This window comes from Podarcis pityusensis (assembly GCF_964106645.2).
Source record: "Podarcis pityusensis genome assembly, chromosome: 2".
Lineage (NCBI taxonomy): Eukaryota > Metazoa > Chordata > Lepidosauria > Squamata > Lacertidae > Podarcis > Podarcis pityusensis.
In genome coordinates this window covers 112,254,304-112,274,886 of record NC_138029.1, presented here as the reverse complement: position 1 = coordinate 112,274,886, position 20,583 = coordinate 112,254,304, and the positions used below count along the sequence as shown (strand labels likewise).

The 20,583-nt window shown below is 46.4% G+C and overlaps 1 protein-coding gene across 1 annotated transcript; it reads right to left on the bottom strand.

The window, feature by feature from the left end:
• Window positions 1–93: 93 nt before the first annotated feature.
• TUBB (tubulin beta class I) lies at window positions 94–18,988 on the bottom strand. Its single transcript, XM_080992903.1, has 4 exons — window positions 18,752–18,988; window positions 5,943–6,051; window positions 4,498–4,608; window positions 94–2,751 (listed from the first exon to the last, which is right to left on the bottom strand). The coding sequence occupies exons 1-4, from the start codon at window positions 18,806–18,808 to the stop codon at window positions 1,694–1,696; spliced, it is 1,335 nt and encodes a 444-aa protein (XP_080849029.1). The 5' UTR covers window positions 18,809–18,988; the 3' UTR covers window positions 94–1,693.
• Window positions 18,989–20,583: the final 1,595 nt, after the last annotated feature.

The window sequence follows — 20,583 nt, the reverse complement described above, 5'->3', positions numbered from 1 at the left end:
TTTAATATTATGGAGATGCCTTTCCCCCCTGTCATTTAACTGTGCAAGGATGAGGGTCTGCAGAGGGACAGTGAGGACACTCAACACAAAAAGGAAAACATAAGAAACCCTTTTATTTGTTTACAAGACAACTTTTCAATATGAAAAAGCAGGGATTTTTTTTCCTTTAAAAAAGAGTAAAATGAGGCAGGGAAGAAATGAGTGAGAAGCGAAAGGGGAAAAGATGCTGAGGCAACAAGCAGGAGATTGAAAAAGCCAGGCTTCATGGTGGCAGTGTGACCTTTCAGATGTATAACCCTGTTTAGGCAGATTCAGAACTAGATGTCCCTTTCCACTGGCTCAGCGACCCCTTGGAACAACATGCCTTCCTTAGCTACTTCCTACAGGTTGGATACTACAACAGAAGACTGATCTACATCAACAGCAAAAAAGAGGCTTAAAAAAAAAAAAATCAGACATTTGAGTATTCTCATGGATAAAGAGCTCACTGAAAACAAAACCTAATTCAGTTCCTCTTTCCTAATGCGGTTCCTCTTTCCCCAACCACCCAAAATATTCAAACATGGAATCTCCCAGTCCCTTTTCAGACAAACCTTTCTCCCATCTGCTGTGTGTGTGCAGGTCTTTGCTGCCCTTTTAAGTGCTAACCTCCATCACTCCTCATTGACCTTTAGCCTTACCGCCAACTTTTAAAACTGTGAGCAAAAGCAAACTAAGCCATGGGTACTTCGGATTTGTAGCTACCTTTCAGACAATGAGCATTAAATGAAGAGGCAGGTGCCTGGCATGCCAAGTGTTTTTATATTGCAGGCACACCATGTAGGTAGACATATAACCCAGTGGTTCCTGCAAAGAGAACTTGCATTTTGTTCTCTTGGTCAACAAATGCCTTCTACATTAATGTTGGTTGCTTTAATGTGTTCCGGGACAAGATGATCCAGTGGAAGATTTTTCAGAAACTAACATACAGACCAAGCAATCTTTAGAGACCCCTACTGGGGTAGGAATCCACCAGACTTCTTACCATTTAAACACCCATTGTGCAGGCTACCCCAAAACTAAACCCCAACTTCCTATTAGCAAATGCACTTTGAAACCACTGGCCTTTGGCTCAGATTAGCAGAAGTCAAATTATGATTTTCTACTAAAGCCAGATTGGACAGAAAGAAAGAACCTTGCCTTTCAGGAACATGTTTCCATTTTAAAGTCAGCTACCTTTCTACTTTTATCTGGAATGGGTCCCCGTGTCAGAACTGATCCAACATCCTCACACCCTTTTGGAATTAAAAGGCTCTCGGTCTTGTTGTTTAACAGCTCACTTGATTAACTATGGTAGATCACGGAAAGGGAAGCATCTGCTTATCCTGGAAACCAAACATCACTAGTGACCAAATATAATCATGGATAGACAGAACCTCTTCTGTCTTTTTCAGCCGCTCTCAAGAGACTCTCTGAGCAGCCGTTTCATTGTTAAATCAGCCACAGGCTGTTCCCACCACTGAGAAGAAATGCAGAGAGGGTTAAAATGGAGAGACTGGCCCATTAAGAGACGCAGGAAGGGATTGACAGGCTTGAGAAGAAGGAAAAAGAAACAGAACGTGGAGATGCAGGGTTTTTGTTTTCAATTTTTATTTTTGTGCGGATTTATTGACTTTTCTGTTTTGTTTTTCCGAACTGCCAGCAGACTCGTGCCTCAAGCTTCCTCCTCGGCCTCTTCGCCGAAATCCTCCTCTTCCTCTGCCGTGGCGTCTTGGTACTGCTGGTACTCAGATACCAGGTCGTTCATGTTGCTCTCGGCCTCCGTGAACTCCATCTCATCCATGCCCTCGCCCGTGTACCAGTGGAGGAAGGCCTTGCGCCGGAACATGGCCGTGAACTGCTCAGAGATGCGCTTGAAGAGCTCCTGGATGGCCGTGCTGTTGCCGATGAAGGTGACGGCCATCTTGAGGCCTCGGGGAGGGATGTCGCAGACGGCCGTCTTGACGTTGTTGGGGATCCACTCCACGAAGTAGCTGCTGTTCTTGTTCTGGACATTCAGCATCTGCTCGTCCACCTCTTTCATGGACATGCGGCCCCGGAAGACGGCTGCGACAGTTAGGTAGCGCCCGTGGCGGGGGTCGCAGGCCGCCATCATGTTCTTGGCATCGAAGACCTGCTGCGTCAGCTCGGGCACTGTCAGGGCGCGGTACTGCTGGCTGCCACGGCTGGTCAGGGGGGCAAAACCGGGCATGAAGAAGTGAAGGCGAGGGAATGGCACCATGTTGACCGCCAGCTTGCGGAGGTCGGCGTTCAGCTGCCCGGGGAAGCGGAGGCAGGTGGTGACGCCGCTCATGGTGGCCGAGACCAGGTGGTTGAGGTCGCCGTAGGTGGGCGTGGTGAGCTTGAGGGTGCGGAAGCAGATGTCGTACAGAGCCTCGTTGTCAATGCAGTAGGTCTCATCCGTGTTCTCCACCAGCTGGTGCACGGAGAGGGTGGCGTTATACGGCTCCACCACGGTGTCGGACACCTTGGGAGAGGGCACCACGCTGAAGGTGTTCATGATGCGGTCGGGGTACTCCTCGCGGATCTTGCTGATCAGGAGCGTGCCCATCCCGGAACCGGTGCCGCCGCCCAAGGAGTGGGTCAGCTGGAAACCCTGAAGGCAGTCGCAACTCTCTGCTTCCTTCCGGACCACGTCCAGGACGGAATCCACCAGCTCGGCACCTTCTGTGTAGTGGCCTTTCGCCCAGTTGTTCCCAGCTCCACTCTGGCCTGGAGGAGGCAGGAGAAGGGGGGGAGAAACCATGAAGCTTGGGCCAAGCTGGCTCATTCTCACACCCCACACCACCCATGGCTGCTCTTCTGTTAGCTTCCCAGCCCACATTATTCACATTCATTGTGTCTCCCTGAACTTTAAACTAGATACACCCGTACCTTGGTTTTCGAACAGCTTAGTTCCTGAATGTTGTTGTTTTTTCTCCAAAAATTTTATTGGCTTTCACAATATTATAAACAAACACACACACAAGACAAACAAACAAAAATCATAGCCTTATTGAAAATTACACTTATTAACTTTGTTAAGTGACTTCCTCGCTTCCCCTTGGTTGAATTTCATTGCAACGGTTTTCCAAATCCCAATTCTTATGAAATTTAACTTAAACATTAACATCCTTAAATCTTCACCTTAAGGAATTAAAGATATTAATTCGTCACTTAACATAAATAAAATCCTCAGCCAATTAAGTATCTGCAAGCTATTTTCAATTAATTTAACTTAACAAATTTAACTAGATAATCATTAAATTTATTTCACTCTTCCCGATACTACTCCTCCTTCTGGTCGCGGACTCTTCCAGTTAGGTCGGCTAGCTCCGAAAAATCCATCATCAGCTCTCAAACGTTTTAGCTCCCAAACACTGCAAACCCGAAAGTGGCTGTTCCAGTTTGCAAACTATTTTTGGAAGCAGAACGTCCGAAGGGGCTTTCTCGAGCTTCCTGCAGCCAATCAGAAGCCGCGCTTTGGTTTCCGAATGTTTTGGAAGTCGAACGGACTTCCGGAACGGATTCCGTGCAACTTCCAAGGTACAACTGTAGATCCTTTAGACACCCAGTAGTAAGGAACAACTCTCTTGCGCAACCTGTTTTAAGAAAACCAACCCAGTGCAGCTCATATGCATCTTCTGCTTGGATAAGGCCAAGAAGTTTGCGACATGAATATGGCCCGAAACGGAGGAAAGACGGTAATTATGGACTGTTGGGACTTTGCAAAAGTTGGAAGGACAAACCAATCCACCCAATGCTAGGAAGTGATCTGAGGTGCAGCTCAAAGGGGCTATATCCACAAGGAACAATGTAATTGTTGTTGTTGTTTATGTGCTACCTTGGGGGGGCCTTACTCCTCTACAGCAGTGTTGGGGGGGGGGATCTTGATGCCCTCCAGATTTTGCTGGAATGCAAATCCCACCATCTCTGACCGCTGCCCACGCTTATCGAGGCTGATGGAGAGTTGGGAGTTCAACAACTTTTGGAGGATCGCAAGTTCCCCCAGCCCTGCCCTACATGCGCTGCTCAAGCCATTGGGAAGTCTTTTAGAGTCATTTAAAATGCTGGTTTGGGCACCGTGCTTTTGGGCAGCTCACAGATGCTCAATTGCCTACAAAAATTGTGTACGCAGCAGCGCTTCCTTTGCCAGGGCTGATTACAGGGGGAGAGAACATGTGGTGAGAAATGGCTCCTGGGCATCACTCCCTGTTACTCTCAAAGCCTGGTGTCTCTTATGCACAACTGGGGGGGAAAGTAACAGAAGCAGAAGAGGAATTGAGGCGTTTCCACTCTCCCTGAAACTGACCGAAAGTGCACACCCACACCTTCTCCATGGGAGCAACCTATTCTCTCCTCCTTTCCACGATAAAAAAGGCCAACCCAACTAGTTTATGGGAGGCATTTGTTTGCAGTCCTACCCCCCCTCCCTCCCAACTACAGATAGAAACAGCAAAGATTGGGATTGCATCTTACCAAACACGAAGTTGTCTGGTCTGAAAATCTGACCGAAAGGTCCAGACCTCACGGAGTCCATAGTTCCTGGTTCCAGGTCAACCAAGATGGCACGAGGGACGTATTTGCCACCTGGGAGAAAGAAGGGCAAAGGATACCTGAGAAAGAGAACTGCGGTTTGGAGGATCGCAAGTTCCCCCAGCCCTGCCCTACATGCGGTTCCCCATCCATGGTCCCCTTCCATAACAGAAACTTGCTAGCTTCCTATCCATTCAAGTTAAATGCAAGCTTTTTAATGACGTTCAGGTTTCGCAGTAGAATGGAATAGTAAGTCACCAAGGAGCTTTGAGAAGGAAAGTACATTAGAATACAAGCACATTCCAGCTGTTTGAAAGAGACACTTTGGACAGTGAACAAATGTGAGCTGGGACTGATGACACAGCTTGAAGGCTCATTTGAGCTCAAGGATGCTTCATCTATTATTTTACTGCCTGCACGTGGGGATAGCCTCCCATATCCCCACGTGGAAAGCATAGGGAGCTTTTGAGTCATTTCCCCTCTCATTCTGGTGGAAGCCTCCCTCGTGGTCCCGAAAATTCTGCTGGTTGGGTTATTCTGGTCCAGCAACACCTTTCCAAGTTCCATTTTGAGGCTTGCCTTCCCCGCCCTCAGCAGCTAAGAGCTAGGAGCTTGCATTTAAATTACTGTGGTACCTCTAGTTACACACTTAATTCGTTCCAGAGACTGTTCTTAACTAGAGGGATGCTTTCTCTAATGGGGCCTCTTGCTGCCGCTGCGCTGCCGGCACACAATTTTCGTTCTCACCCTGGGGCAAAGTTCTCAACTAGAGGTAACTCTTCCAGGTTAGCAGAGTTTGTAACCTGAAGCGTTTGTAACCTGAGGCGTTTGTAACTCGAGGTACCAATATATTATTTTTTAAAGCTAACACAATGAAAGATGAAATTCTCTAAAGACTGAAAAGGTGGCATGAAGCAAACTCTGGCAGTATGGCCCTGAAATGCACAGATCCAGTATACACGCCTTCACACTTGGGAAACTTTCCATACAGTGGTACCTCGGGTTAAGTACTTAATTCGTTCCGGAGGTCCGTTCTTAACCTGAAGCTGTTCTTAACCTGAAGCACCACTTTAGCTAATGGGGCCTCCTATTGCTGCCACGCCATCAGAGCCTGATTTCTGTTCTTATCCTGAAGCAAAGTTCTTAACCTGAAGCACTATTTCTGAGTTAGTGAAGTGTGTAGCATATGTAACCTGAAGCGTATGTAACCCGAGATACCACTGTATCCCCTTTTCCTACTTATACCTAGGACAAAAGGCACAATAATGAGAAGAAATGGCAAGGGAGCCAGAAAAAAAGGCAGGTTATGCACGCTATTTTCAAATCTAACTTTGTGAATCAAAATGTTCCAGAACACCTTGGGGGTGGGGAAAAAGATGAATACTCACCTGTGGCTTCATTGTAGTAAACACTGATGCGGTCAAGCTGTAGGTCACTATCGCCATGGTAGGTTCCAGTGGGGTCGATCCCATGTTCATCACTAATCACCTCCCAAAACTGCAGGGAATAAGAAGAAAAGGAAGATTCAAATTAATGGCCGTGGACACAGCCCAATCATGGAAGCAGCACGATGTGACCACAACACACCAGGAAATCAGTTCTGGCTAAGGCAGCACATGCCTGAAGCCACATCAAGACTGGGTTAATGCAATGTGCTCTACCCTTCAGAAGCAGAAAGAATCCAGAATGCACCAGCTAGAATGTTTAGCAGGACCATCCTGCCATTTTGTCACTGGTCGCCATTTCGCTCCCCGACACAATTCAAAGAGGTGATTTATCTAAATGGCTTAGGCCCAGGATACCAGTGGGATCTCCTCCCATGCTACCCAGCCCACTCTCCAAGATCAGAAGGAGAGGACCTTCCACTTAAGATTGGAGACACAGTTGAGGACAATGACAATCGCAAGAGGCAGGGCCTTTTTAGTTCCTGCACCAATATCATGGAAGACTACCGTGTGCAGCGTGACTGGCCTTCCCTGGTTGCTAGTCCTAATTGACAGGAACGCAGCACTCTTCATCTAGCAGCAGTGCTCTACTGCACAGCGGCTGCTCAGTGGCAAGAGAAGTGGACTTTGCACATGCTCAAGAGCTACTCATGACCACTTTTGGCTGTTCCAGGTTGAACCTGAACACTGAAATCTAGTTCCGTGGCCCTATGTCAGCTGAAATCAAGACCTGGAATACAGATTTGGGGAAAGCAGAAATACGAGTGGGAGAGCGAGAGAGAAAATGCTAGACTCCTTCCACACTACCTTAAAAGGAACATCTCCGCTCCTCTCCCCCATCCAGTCATCTTAAAGGAGAGACTGTTCATATCTCCCTCGGAGGCAGATGGGCTGACTCAGCAGCTGCAGCAGCCAACACAAGCACTGCCTTGTTCTCCTGAAAGGCGAGCCATGGATGGGGAATGGCTTTTAGTTGCATCTCAGTAGTGTCCATTGGCTTCCCCCGATCTAGAAAAAGTAAACACCCTTCTCAAGAGAAACTAAGGGGGCGCAAACTTCATAATCAGAGCCTCTGTCTCACACACATACCCTGAAAGCAGCACTCCCAATATATCCGTCTCTCTATTTTATTCAGTTACGGTTCACTCCTAAGTGAAGTTGTGTTCTCACTCCCAGAAGGCCTTGCTCCATTGCTAGGAATCAGAGGGACGCCATTTTGTTTTAAAGCAAACTTCCTTCAACAGTAGGGCCCCAGATGTCATTGGACTACAACTCCCATCAGCCCCACTTAAGTCAGTGGTTAAGGAGTGATGGGAATTGTAGTCCGACACCACATAAGGACCCAGGGATCGAATAACGTTCCAAACCACAATTACAAACTCTTGCCTTGTGAAATCCATCAGGCTGATAGTTTCACACTGAAGAGGGCAGTGTGTCTTCACAGTACTGGTCCAGCCCATTAAATTGCATTGTTGTCTCCAGAACAAGCGGTTTCCAACAGTGGAGGCTAGCTCCATCTTGCCCTGCACTTGAGCCATCGCCCACCCTCAGTAACAGAGGCAATTCTGATCAGGGGTCATATTTAACAAGGGATGGGGGGCCTTTTCTGCAGTGGCCCTACATTTCCCCAACACTACCAGCTGTGATCTGACAGGCCCCAAAAGTCTTTATGTCTGCTTTTTCTTGAGCTGTGGTCCAACTGATGGTTTTTCTTGTATTTTTGGCTGAATGTTTGTTGCTTATTTTCACTTCATTTATCAATTTTCTTGTCATACTGTATTGTAACTGCACACCAACTTCAGAGCCTCCACCCCACCCCAAAAACAGTATTGAAGTATTTTAAGTGGATAAACATGATGCTGGACTAATCTACTTCATTCCCCGCCCCTCCAAAATGTCTCTTCTCAGCAGCCAGCCCTAGAACCACATTTGTGGCCTGCCATGCAGTGCAAGTTATGCTAGTGTTGGGCAGGGTGATTGTTAAAAAATATTATTACGGTAAATTACCTCACGTGACATCTTGCCTTGCAATTTCCATGTTATTTACAGGCATTTCGAAAGCCACGACATACCCAACGCACCCCTGCGGTTTCAAATTGCAGAGAAAGCTTGGTGTGGGTGGACAACTCATCTTTTTAGGGAAGCTTGATCCAACCATTACTCTGTACTTTGGGACAAACCACACACAAAACTTTTCCTCAAAGCACAGCTTGAAAACCCCTGCCATTAGTCTCGCTCCCCTCCACCCGACTTCCTGGTCTTGAAAGAGTTTTTATTGATTGCATTTGAAAAAAAATAAACTTGAACACTTTGGATAGTTTCTCTCCCGCTCCTTAGAATTTGTAGCAAGCAATTGCAGTATTAAAATTAAGAGAATTATATATCTAACAGAAAATGCATTTGGGTCCTCTAACAGGAGGGTAAGAGAGACTCAGTAAAGAGCAGGAGGGAAATGGATCAGTATTGTATTAATATCAGAAAAGGGGAGTGAGGTTACAGGAAACCAGGCAGAGGACCTTCTCGGTAGTGGAACGCCCTCGCATCAGTCGTCAAGGAAATAAACAAGTATGGTGGTACCTCGGGTTACATACGCTTCAGGTTACAGACTCCGCTAACCCAGAAATATTACCTCGGATTAATAACTTTGCTTCAGGATGAGAACAGAAATCATGCAGCGGCGGCAGGATGGGCCCCATTAGCTAAAGTGGTACCTCAGGTTAAGAACAGTTTCAGGTTAAGAACAGACCTCCAGAACGAATTAAGTTCTCAACCCAAGGTACCACTGTATCTGACTTTTAGAAGACATCCGAAGGCAGCCCTGTTTAGGGAAGTTTTTAATGTTTGACCTTTTATTGTGCTTTTAAATTCCCCAGAGTGACTGGGGAAACCCAGCCAGATGGGTGGGGTATGTAGGTATAAATATCATTTTTATTTACTTATTTATTATTATTGGAAATTTCCAAAATGACCGAAAGCCTTGATTGGGATGGGGAAGTGTTCTACAGGAGAAGAACAAGAGACAAGTTTTCCTTAGCCCCCCGATTTTGTGTTGCCACAGACCATGGCAAGTTTTTTAACACGCTGCTCCAAAACACAATTTCTGCATACCTGCCTCCTCACCCATCCCCACAGCCAAGCTGGCAATCAGGAAATACTTTGCGGGCCTGTTGAGCCACCAGCCTAGCTCCCGATTTAAATCTTAAGATCCTTGGCATGCAGACATTAAATATAACCCCGTCAAGAGTGCAAGCCACCTGCTGCGGCTGAGGTTCTAACAAGGTGCATGTGTCCGAGACACACACTTATGGGTGTTGCACCTGCCAACATGACTACACACCAGACACCTCCATCCCCATTAACCTAGCCGGGACAGACAACACCCCCCCCTTCAGATGCCTCTTCCGCCCCCTTCCCCCCGCTCCAGGGTCTTCAGGCCAGCTGCTTCAAACATGAGCAAGGTCTCTCACACATGCCAATAAGCTTTCAACTGCATGGACTGGACAGATGGCAAAGGACTGAGGTTAAGCTGCTTGTATCCGGCCTTTGTGGATCAATTCCCCAGCGGGGGGGGGGGGGGGATTAGAGCTCCTTCTGGAAGCTGGAAGTCCCAAACAGGAGAGAAGATTTAGTTGAGGGAGCCCAATTAGACGAAAGGAAGGAAAACAGACATGCCCATAGGCCAGCGTGAATGAAATAAAAGACTGTTTCCACTGGTGGGGGTGCAGGTTAAGACCAGGAGAGAGAAAAACAAAGGTATCTTGTGAATTAAGATAAGGAGCAAAGGCCAAACATTAGGACCAGCCAAAGGCTCTGAACCTCTCCTTAGTGCAAGCAGCAACACAGGTTTCCGTCAGCTACTCAGACATTCAAGACTAGGCAGCCGAGATACAAAAGCGGAGCCCCCACTGCTGTTCATGAAAACTACACAGTGCTACTTGCCTGCATCTCAGCTCGCTGCTGTGTTTTCTTAATGTAAAACGCCCACAGAACTAGGTTGTCTGGGTAGTACATAAATGCAACAGATATATATGCACTTGGGGTTACTTTATCCTGCGATAAGGTTTGGAACCTGACAGGGACAGGAGGAAATTTGGCGGTGATAAATTAATATCCCACACTGCCTGGTGCCTTCCCCCTGGTCCAGATAAGAGCAGAAGCTATAGGGCGATGCAGGAAGGAATTGGATAGACTCAGCTGTCTATCCTGAACAAGGTTTCCTCTAATCTGGGAACAGAAGCCTGATTCTGGAGTTGGAGCCCTACAGAACCACTGAGATGTTAGTCTGTGGTCATGACAGGTGATGGCATCATGACCCATCTTGCCTGCACCCCTAAGATTGATAATAATAATAAAATTTTATTTATATCCTCACTTTATCCATCAAACAGGAGAAGTTGCCCCCCTTGCCTAAGCTTGCTATGTTGGAGAAGAGAGCAGAGTTCATTGAGGAGTCGGGAGACAAAAACTATGAAAATTATGTGCAAATTCCAGTCTGTGTGTGTCACACACACACACACACACACACACACACACACACACAGCCCACATTCCTCAGGGAGGCCCTTCAGTTCTATAGAAATCAAATCCAGCAGGGAAAGGGTTACTGTACAGCCCCATCTGTCCATCCCCTGTGATGAATGGGGAGGGAGGCCCCTTAAGCTGCCACAGGAATCCATCTCATGGTCTGGGGAAAACAGAACTCCATTTTCCATTTCTGAGGACACCCCTCCCTCCCCATCACCTCCCTTTAGGCCACAGCTGTGAGTGGTTGGACAAAACATTCCACACATTTTTCAGCGCCAGGGTAATGGTTGACTGGAGGGACACAGGACTGGCCAAACCACCCTTACACACACACACACACACACACACACCCATGCCCCCCAAAGGACTCTCTTACCAAGACAGCTGCTCGGAAGGAAAGGATAACTGAGAAGGCGGACACAGCAGACCTTAACTCTGCCCCGGAAAAATCAACAACAGCGCTACCAAAGTTCAAGGGACTTTCACCCTGTGCGAAATCTAGTCACCCAACGTTGATGAAGGGAGACATATTCTGGGTTCTTCCCACAGAGCATGAAGGACTTTTAAATTCTGGGGGACATTTACAAGATTAATGCCTGCTTCTACTCAAGGGAAGTAAGGCAGCCAGGAGTTCAGCACAAGCCTTCTTTGGCCAACTAAGAGCCTGCTGGATCGGAGCGTACAACTACAGAGGGAGTGGTCAATAGCCACTGATAGCCTTTAACCTCCACAAATTTGCCTAATCCTCTTCTGAAACCATCCAATTGGTTTTCTTAGTTTAATGATCCGCTGTGTGAAGCACCTGCTCTGTCCTGAATCCTTCACCATTCAGCTTCATTGCATGTCCACGGGTTCTACTACTTTCTCCCGAGTCAAAAGTTCTCTCTCCTTATGCACCTCAGCTGCAATCTGGTTTGCCTGTGAAGCAGATTATGAGAGGAACCTTCTGGAGGAGCCTCTCTCGCTGCTCACACTGGGAAGAAGGGAGTTAAGAGAGAACTGCCCAACTTGACTGCATGGGAGAGAGCCCAGGGGCCAAGTTAAATCCTCCCATGCTTGTTCAGTTAAAGACATCCTTCCCAGACATCCTCAATTATCCGAAAGGCTCCCATGAAGAACACACACTTCGTTTTCTGTTGCAACAGATGGCAAGAACCACGGGTGGAGGCTACAATGAAAGATTTCAGGTAAACTCCAGGAGAAATTTCCTTAAGGTAAGAGGTGCTGAGACAGTGGAGCAGACCGCCTTAGGAGAGATGGTGGGCTCTCCTTCGCTGGAGGAATAGGAACCGGGAGTGCTGTCGGTGAAAGATCCTGCACCAAGTATGAGGTTGGGATAATCGCTTCTGACTCCTTGAAGTGCTATGATTCTAGAGCAGGCTTCCTCAAACCTCAGCCCTCCAGATGTTTTGAGACTACAATTCCCATCATCCCTGACCACTGGTCCTGCTAGCTAGGGATCATGGGAGTTGTAGGCCAAAAACATCTGGAGGGCCGAGGTTGAGGAAGCCTGTTCTAGAGCAAGGAATTGGCATGGCCACTTCCCAATGCCATAGCAGGGTCTCACAATTACTTTAAGGCGACTTACTTACCACTTAAGTCATCCTGTCATTCACAATCAAAGTGGCTGAAGTAACTTTTGCTACATTTCCCAGGCTTATAAAAGGATTCCCCCCCCCCCCAACTTGTGTGGAACAAGGGACTGTAGCTATTCCAGATTAATGCAAAGTAGAATCATGGCAACTGCAGATGTGTAAAGGCAATTTTTTCTGCCTCTCTAGCTCCCGCCTCAAAAAGGGGGGGGAGGATTAGAGTACCAATCTACCTAGCTTTGAGGACAATTAAGGGACGCTGAGATAATTTATGTAAAGTGCTATGTGATCATGCAGCACTATCTCATAAACGTGGTTGTTCTAATCTTTTAAAGCAGCATTATATGCCCATGTTTTGAGATCACTCCCATATAGGTTAATATTTAACATTAACTGCATTTTTGTTCTAGAAGGTAGATTAAGACCTACGGTTATGTAAGCACCTGCTATGTGTATCAGCTACTGCTATTGGGCGATTAAAGTTATCATAGAGTCCTCATGTGATCAAGTGACAAGGCCACTGTGTAATGCTCACAGGCATCTCACAGGGATCTACGTCAAAAAGGATATTTTAAATATTTCAGGCTCCACCATTATGAACAAGAGCAAACTGCGGGGTTCGTTTAGGAGCAAGGCAGGCTATATTCTTGTACTGCATACGAATCATTATCAGGAACCTATTTCCCAGAGCACCTCAGATGATGCACTGTGAAAATATCCACGACTCTGTCATTCCTTCCCCAAAAAAGGCATTAGCCCTACTCTGGGCATGCTCAGAGCTTTAGCAGATTTATATATCCTAAAAGGGACCTGCATTCCTCATTCCTTCTTGCTTTAATAGCTGAAACGGTACAAAAATTGTAGAAGGGAGTTTATGGTGTGTTAGGGAATGCTTGCACTACCAAAGCCATTATTTGGTTTTATATGGCTTACACCGCCTTGGCTTGCTTCGAAGAATCACGGGGCACGGCTTTAGTTGGTTCAATCCCATGGAATATCCAATGAGGGCTAGGAAAAGATCCCCTCTCTTAAATCCTGGAGAGCTTCTGCCTAGATGAGGCAATGCTCCCATTCCAGTAGAAGGCAGCTTCCTTTGTTCCCATGGGAATTGTGTTCTATGGTCCTCAGAATCCAATTATCATCTTCCCCAACCAGCCTCTCATCTTCTCAAGTGTTTCGAATCCCTAGTATGGACGCAGCCTTAAGTCCCAGATGGCTGGGGCTGATGTGACCTGCAGTCCAACAGCACAACTGGAAGACACAAAAGCAAGTAAAAGCTGCCCTGAGGTCAAGGTGGAACAGCGCAGACATGACAGGCTGCGGCCTAGTCGCATCCCCCCCAAACACCATTCAGGGACAGGTATATCCTGTAGGGAAAGAGGAGTGAAGAACAGAGAAGTTAACCACGAATCAACAGACCATCTATACTTTCCCAACTCCAAACTTAATATTGTCTTATCGTGGAGTGGGTGTGTCAGGGAAGAGAGGGACAGTACATAGAAAATGAATTTTGTTGTGACCAAAAATGTTCTCAAAGCAAGAGAGGGGAACCCCAGGCCTGGCAGTGGGAAGGCTAAAATGTATGCTAATCTTTTCTTAACTCATTCCATCATGAAGACCAGAGTCAGAAAAGTACTAATGCTGCAGGAAGTTGTACTTCAATTCGAAAACACCCGCTATTTTCTTTAGAGAATTCCCTCCCCAAGATAGTGAAGACTCACAATCGCTTCACAGTTACAGATAGGTAGCCGTGTTGGTCTGCCATAGTCAAAATAAAAAAAATCCTTCCAGTAGCACCTTTAAGACCAACTAAGTTAGTTCTTGGTATGAGCTTTCGTGTGCAAGCACACTGTATCTGAAGAAGTGTGCTTGCACACGAAAGCTCATACCAAGAACTAACTTAGTTGGTCTTAAAGGTGCTACTGGAAGAATCGCTTCACACATTTTGATTTTTAGACGTACTTCTAAAACGTAGCATGGAAGAGAAATCTAACTGGTATACAATAATCTCTCAGCTGAATTCAGAGCCAGAGTTGAGTGGCCAACATTGGTCAAGTTACAAAACGAGGCAACAAAAACTGTGTGACCCTTCTTCAAATGCCCTATTGAAGTTACCAAGGCTGCATTTACACTTTGCCTTTAAAGCAAATTCTTCCCCTCAAAGAATTCTGGGCACTGTAGTTTTCAGGGTTGATTGGAATTGTCACTCTGTGTGGAGTTAACTGTGTGGAGCCCAGAATTCTTTGAGGGCCAGAGTGTGCTTTAAAGGTAGTGCGAGTCACACCAAATTGAAACATTTAGCACCCTTGCAAAACATTTTTTAAAAACCCACAAAAAGCTAACTTGAAACTAAGCTACTTTTTGTTTTACAATAATCTCTTGAATTTATCCATACTTTATGGCCAAGTTTGCTTGTTTAAATGGAGAACGTTAAAAAAAAGATCTGTTCAAAAGATCTGACAGCTTATGTTGCCTTACAATTTGTCCCACTTAAGGACTCTGGCCTCGTTTTTTGTCTTTATGTCTATGCCAAGGCATAGCCAAAGCAACTCTGGACGCCTGTGTGTGCCATTTGCTGGCCAAACACACCCAAGGCACTGCAAAGCCATGAATTTTTAAATACACCAGGGGTGGGGGCAGACTCACTTGGGTCTGGCCTCACCCCGCTGCAGATCCAAGCTGAAACTGCATTTAAAAAAAAAGCCAAGCTAAGCACCTACTAGAATTGGCAGCTCTAAGAGGTTCCAGAATATGTAGCTCTGGTAGGAAGTTTCTGCTCAAAGGAAATGAGGGTGCACGTTCCAAAAATCGATGCTCCTCTTCTTGTAGAAAGATATGGCAACAATGCACCCAGCTGTGGGTGACAGAATACGCTCTCTCCTTTTTTTTTAATTCATCAGGTGCCAGCAGAGATGCGCAAACACGCCCTCCTGCCTACGAAAGAATGTGCCGCAATGTAGGTCATCCAGAGGTGAGCTGGGTGGGGCAGCTGGGTAATTGCAGGCAGTGGGGTTGCCTGGCTTAGGTGCATCTTCAAGCATCATCATAAAAGAGGTAGCATTTTACACATCAGCTCAGTAGTGGGACCACAATCCCCTAGTATAAAAGATTTCTATAGTATTTTATAAGACCAGTGCAACAGGAAGAATGCTGGTTAATCAGATTCTCTTTTTCTTTCCCCCCCAACAAAGATCTACAGGGCAGTGCACCAAACTGGATGACTCTTGCCTGCAATTGCAACCTTATGCCCTCAACCTCAATCTGTGTGTGTTTAAAATATACCATTCTTTTTAACCAGACAAGTCAGTTTGCAGCCTTCCCAAGCTACAACTTTACTGACATTCCACCACATTCTAATAAGAGCAAGCATGGTTTGCAGGTCAGGTTTAAACCCCTGCCCCCTCCCTTAACACCATCCTTTAATACATCGGGGTTTGGTGGCTCTTCCTCACCCCCATATTAATGAGTAACTGTCACTCATTTTGCAGTGGTGGCAAACCCTGCTTTCTGCCCATCACAATGTGTATAGACGTCTCTGTGATCTCCCCTAATGGTCCCTGTTTAAAGCCATTCACACACATTCAGTCTCCCACAATATGGAGCATCTGACCAGTGTAAAATCCACCCACATTTATCTGGCCCCCTTCCAATTCTATGGTTTTATGGAAGATAATTAAGCAGGCAAAGCTCTCAAAATATTGCCTTTAGGATTACGACTGCACCCCTCATTTAAGGTGATAAAATGTGGGAAGGAAATCGTTCCTTGGTGCAATGTAGATTGACACAGTAATATGCAAGCTTTGGACTGCAGCAGATATTTTTTTTTTTGCCCAAGTGGAGAAGCATGTGAAAAACCAAAGCTTGCATAGTTCTTTTACAACTACCAAACTCTTGACAAGATGTCCTTTCTTTCTTTTACCCCTATTGTACTAGGGAAGCGTATCAGCTACCCAATTTTTATTTTTTAAAAAAGCTTATTCCTTCATTTAAAGATGTACCTCACAATAGCTCTGCACCATTTTGATTGTGATTTACACCAGACAGAAAGCGAGCATTGGAAAATATTTACTATTTCCCTTTAAAAAGCACGAGGACTGTAGGGTCCTGCTTTGAACAGAAGTGAAAAGTGAAAATCCAAAATTCCCCTTTATTTCATTTCATTTGCATTGTGGGGAAGGGCAAGCAGCCGCCACAGGATGCCCTTCCATTGTTCCCAGCTCTGCTGTAAGGGACACACCTTAAGAGCTGTCACTCCTTGCAGGTCTTGCCTGGCATACAAATAAGACCGCTATCCTCCAATCTGTGTACACAGTACTATACAGTGCTCTCTTTTTTTGTTAGTATGGCTTGAAGCCCAGCTGAAGTTGACCAGGCTCCTTTATTTTTTTGCTTGGAAGATGCTCTTACTATTCAAGCCAGCAAATTGAGAAAGAGATTTATCTTGATGCTCCCGACAGATGGGAGAAACCACAAGATTGCTCCGTTTTTTAGGTCACACACACAGGCTCAATCTTGGTTTCTGCAGCAAGTAGTGCTAGAGAGAGTGCTACAACCCCTCCTCCCTCCCTTTTGCTAGAGACCCACCCAAACCAACCAGACAGCAGCAGCCATTACAGGCACAAAGGACGGAGGAAAGTGGTGTCGTGGCTACGAGACAGAGTCGTCATTCCAAGGCAATTTGCAACAATGGGAGGGGAGAGAAGCAGCCCGGGAGCCTCGACACTGGAGGGAAAGAAGCTGGGGAGGGAAGGATCAAAGAGCACCCAGAAATTTAAAGTGGGGGGAAGAGCAGAGCAAATGCGCCAGCCCCTCCAGCCATGTGCTCCTGCCTCGCAGACAAAGAAGGTGGAAGATGGTGGGCGTGCCACTCGGCGCCAGAAATGGCATTTGCTCAGCAGAAAACGGGAAAGGGCGCGCGGGGGGAGGGGAAAGGCGAAAAAAAAAACCACCCCTTAGTTTCTTTTTTTCAACTCACGAGGCGTTTTATTTCAATGAAAGAAGATACCAAGAATCCCAAGTCTTTCTCCGCAACATTCGACGGGCCACTGTTGCAACAAAATCACAACAGAGACCTCGCGGTTCCTTCCTCCCATTTTTTCTTTTTTTGCAAACAAAAGGATACTCTCTCTGACTGCGCCGGGTGGGGGAGGGGAAAGATCAGCTCCCACGTTTCCTCGAACACGAGGCTGGGAGAGGCAGAAACGTAGTGGGGCATTACAGCACAAACTCTGCAAACCTCCCCCCTTTGAATCTGGGGGTGGGAAGAGCACCCTCCCAAATTACAAGGAAGCTGTTGCAATTGACCGGGGGGTCCCGGCTTTGCGGCCACCAACCTACTTTACTACTAAATAGCAGCTTTTTCAAAATACACCCATGATCGAGTTTCGGCCCCACTGCTTTTATATCACTAACAGTGTCGGGTTTTTGTTCTTTTTAAGCCATTTTCTTGGGAGAGCAGTAGAGGGGCTTTTTGTTAAGCAAACAAAAACCAACCCCGAAATATATATTTTTAAAAACAGAATCCGCCCAAAGCCAGAAGGAAGCCGGGGTGTGGCGAACAACCGCATGGTTCGCGCTAATCTGGTCCATTCCGTTGCAAGGAAAAGAAACCGTATCCTGCGCCTTGCGCTTTAGGTTGCGGGCAGAGCTGAGCCTCGATCAATTCCGCGGGGGGGGTGTCTTTTTGGGGGGGGGAGTCAAGCCCTTTTGCTGGACCTACCCCCTCCCCCGCTTTCTCCAGCTGTGTCATGCGCGTTTTTGTCTCCCCACGCCTACCGATCATTCGAGACCGTTGCCCCCCTACTCTGCCGCTATTTTTTACCTCCGAAAAAAAATCTTCCCACCCCACCCGCTATCCCTTTAGGTTAAATGATCAATGCATGCATATTTGTGCATTTTATTCGGGCCAATTGCCACCCCAGCTTGAGAACAGGAAAACGCGGTGGCGATGGAGCAGCCCGGGCTTTTGCTCCCCGCCTCCTCTTTCCCCTCCCAAAAAATTCAAATCGCACCTTCGTACCGCAGCCGATTTGGCGCTTAAATCTACACGCAACGTTAGACAGATAGATCAACTGGCGCGCTCGCTCAACCCCACCACGCCGAGCGAGCGGGAATGGGGAGGGAGGAGATAATACAGCTTTTCTGGTTGACTCATCCGCCGAAGAGTCTAATCCCGTTAATTTTAAATCGCGGCATTTATTACGGGAGGACGGCACTCCCCCCTTCCTTATTTTAGAGGAAGATCTTTATTTTTTTTAACCCACACACCAGTAAACACTGCTAGCTTTATAAAGCAAGCCCCAAGGCGGACACAGATACCCTCCCACCCAAATCCTTTTCACCCGGACAATGGCTTCGCCTACACAGGCAGCCTATGCACTTTCTAAAGAACCGAAAGAACGCCGCACGGCGTTAGAAAAATCGGATTATATTAAGCAACGACCACACGCTGAAAACAGAAACAAAAAAAAGGTCAGAGACTCCTGCTACTGGCCCTATTTTAAAATTAAGCGCGCCGACGTGCAAAGCGAAAGATTATGCCACCGTGGCAAGTGCCTTAACTCGTTTTTACCGAATTGCCTGCCCAAAATAGTATCTGTTGCATTCACGCGAGAAACATATTTATGGCATTCTCACCTTAGCACCGATCTGGTTACCACATTGCCCAGCTTGAATGTGGACGATTTCCCTCATTTTGCTTGGATTTTATTTTTTAATCACTTGCCCACACTTTTAGCTTGTACGCTTAAAACGCCGCTGTTTGCTCTTTTTTTAAAAACACAGAACGTTGTGGAGCTCAAGGTTCTCTTCTCCGAACGCGGCGGCGGAAGCTGAACGTTCCAAAGAGGTTAGCGAGGGAGGCTGGCGAAAGCCAGACAAAGCTTTTATAAAGTAGCGGGCGGCCCGCGCTCCGATTGGCCGAGACGGCCCAGGGGCGCCGAGCTGATTGGATGGCGGCGACAAGAGACACGTGGTGGAACGAGGGGGAAGGCCGAGCTGGGTGTGGCGGCTGATAGAGGCGCAGGGGGATGTTGGGAGTCGCGATTTTCCTTTTGTTGTGACAAAATGGGGAGTAAGGGGGCTGCTGTCGAGGGGGCTTGGAATGATGGCGGGTGGTGCACATATAGTATGTCTATTGATGCGCACAGCCCAGAATAGCGGAGCATGTCTGTGATGTAATACCGCAGGCACTGATTATATAGATGTTGTGCAAAATTAGCCACCCAATTTCACGCAGCCTCCCCCAGGAATGAAGGGCAAGCATTCACATGCAGTATACTTAAAAGCATGCAGGGAACCTGTGGCCCTGCAGATGTTTCGCTGCGTCAGCCGCAGCCGGCAGGACCAGTGGTTAGAGGTGTCCGGAGGACCACTCAGCTCCCCATTCCTGGGTCGCGCTCAGTGACACCATTGTGAGTGATAAATTGCTCACTGTCAAAGGCTTGAGAATCAAGTTTTCTCTATTCCTGGGTAGCTTTGTCCTGGTCTATTTATTTGCAAAATTAAAAAATAATAATGTGGTACCAGAATGTGTGTGTGTGTGTGTGTGTGTGTGTGTGTGCATTCACCATGACAGTGAACAGGATAAATCCCCAATATATGTGTAAAATAAGATTACATTCATGCAACGAGTTTGAAAAATATCACAAGTCTGTAGATCAGCTTAATATAATTGGATCACCCTGCAGAGAAAGCCTGGGAGAACAAAGGAGTTTTAAGCAGGCAACTAAATGCCAGTGCTGGTGGTTCATTGGGAGTGCGTTCTGAAGGGCATGTAGAGGTGTACCAAACTATGACTGAAATGTTGAGAATTGGCATTTTTATAAAGCAATAACATTTATTGGCAGGTTTTGGTGTTTATTATTAGCAGATTGTTCAGTCTTTGTGCCATATGTTAAATATTTTGATGGACAGATTGCAAATTTGGTGCTATGTTTCATTAAAATGTTACTGGTGTGCTTTGATTGAATTGATAAGATAATGTTGCTATATCTTATGCATTTTTTCCCTTTGTGAGGCGTGGTTTGCTGTGCGAAAGTAGCATACAAATAAAACTAATGTTTTAATTTTATGTTTGAATCGCTGAGTTGTTTTAACAGGGTTCTTTTATTCTACATTTTATTTATGGGTGTGTATATGTGTGTGTATATATATATATATATATATATATATATATATATTATTTGTACCCCGCCCATCTGGCTGGGTTTCCCCAGCCACTCTGGGCGGCTTCCACAAAGACCAAAAATACACTAATATGTCATACATTAAAAACTTCCCTAAATAGGGCTCCCTTAAGATGTCTTCTGAATGTCAGGTAGTTGTTTATCTCTTTGACATCTGATGGGAGGGCGTTCCACAGGGCGGGCGCCACTACTGAGAAGGCCCTCTGCCTGGTTCCCTGTAGCTTTTAATGTTGTGTCATTGCTTATGATACCTGTAAACCACTTAGAAGCCTATTTTGACAA

Bases quoted from the DNA above. Each gene is read 5' to 3' on its own strand.
- TUBB (XM_080992903.1), bottom strand. From the start codon at position 18,808: ATGAGGGAAATCGTCCACATTCAAGCTGGGCAATGTGGTAACCAGATC. The intron at 6,052-18,751 runs GTGAGAATGCCA...TATTCCCTGCAG, and splicing joins GTAACCAGATCGGTGCTAAG to TTTTGGGAGGTGATTAGTGA. The intron at 2,752-4,497 runs GTAAGATGCAAT...TGCCTCCTCCAG, and splicing joins ACCAGACAACTTCGTGTTTG to GCCAGAGTGGAGCTGGGAAC.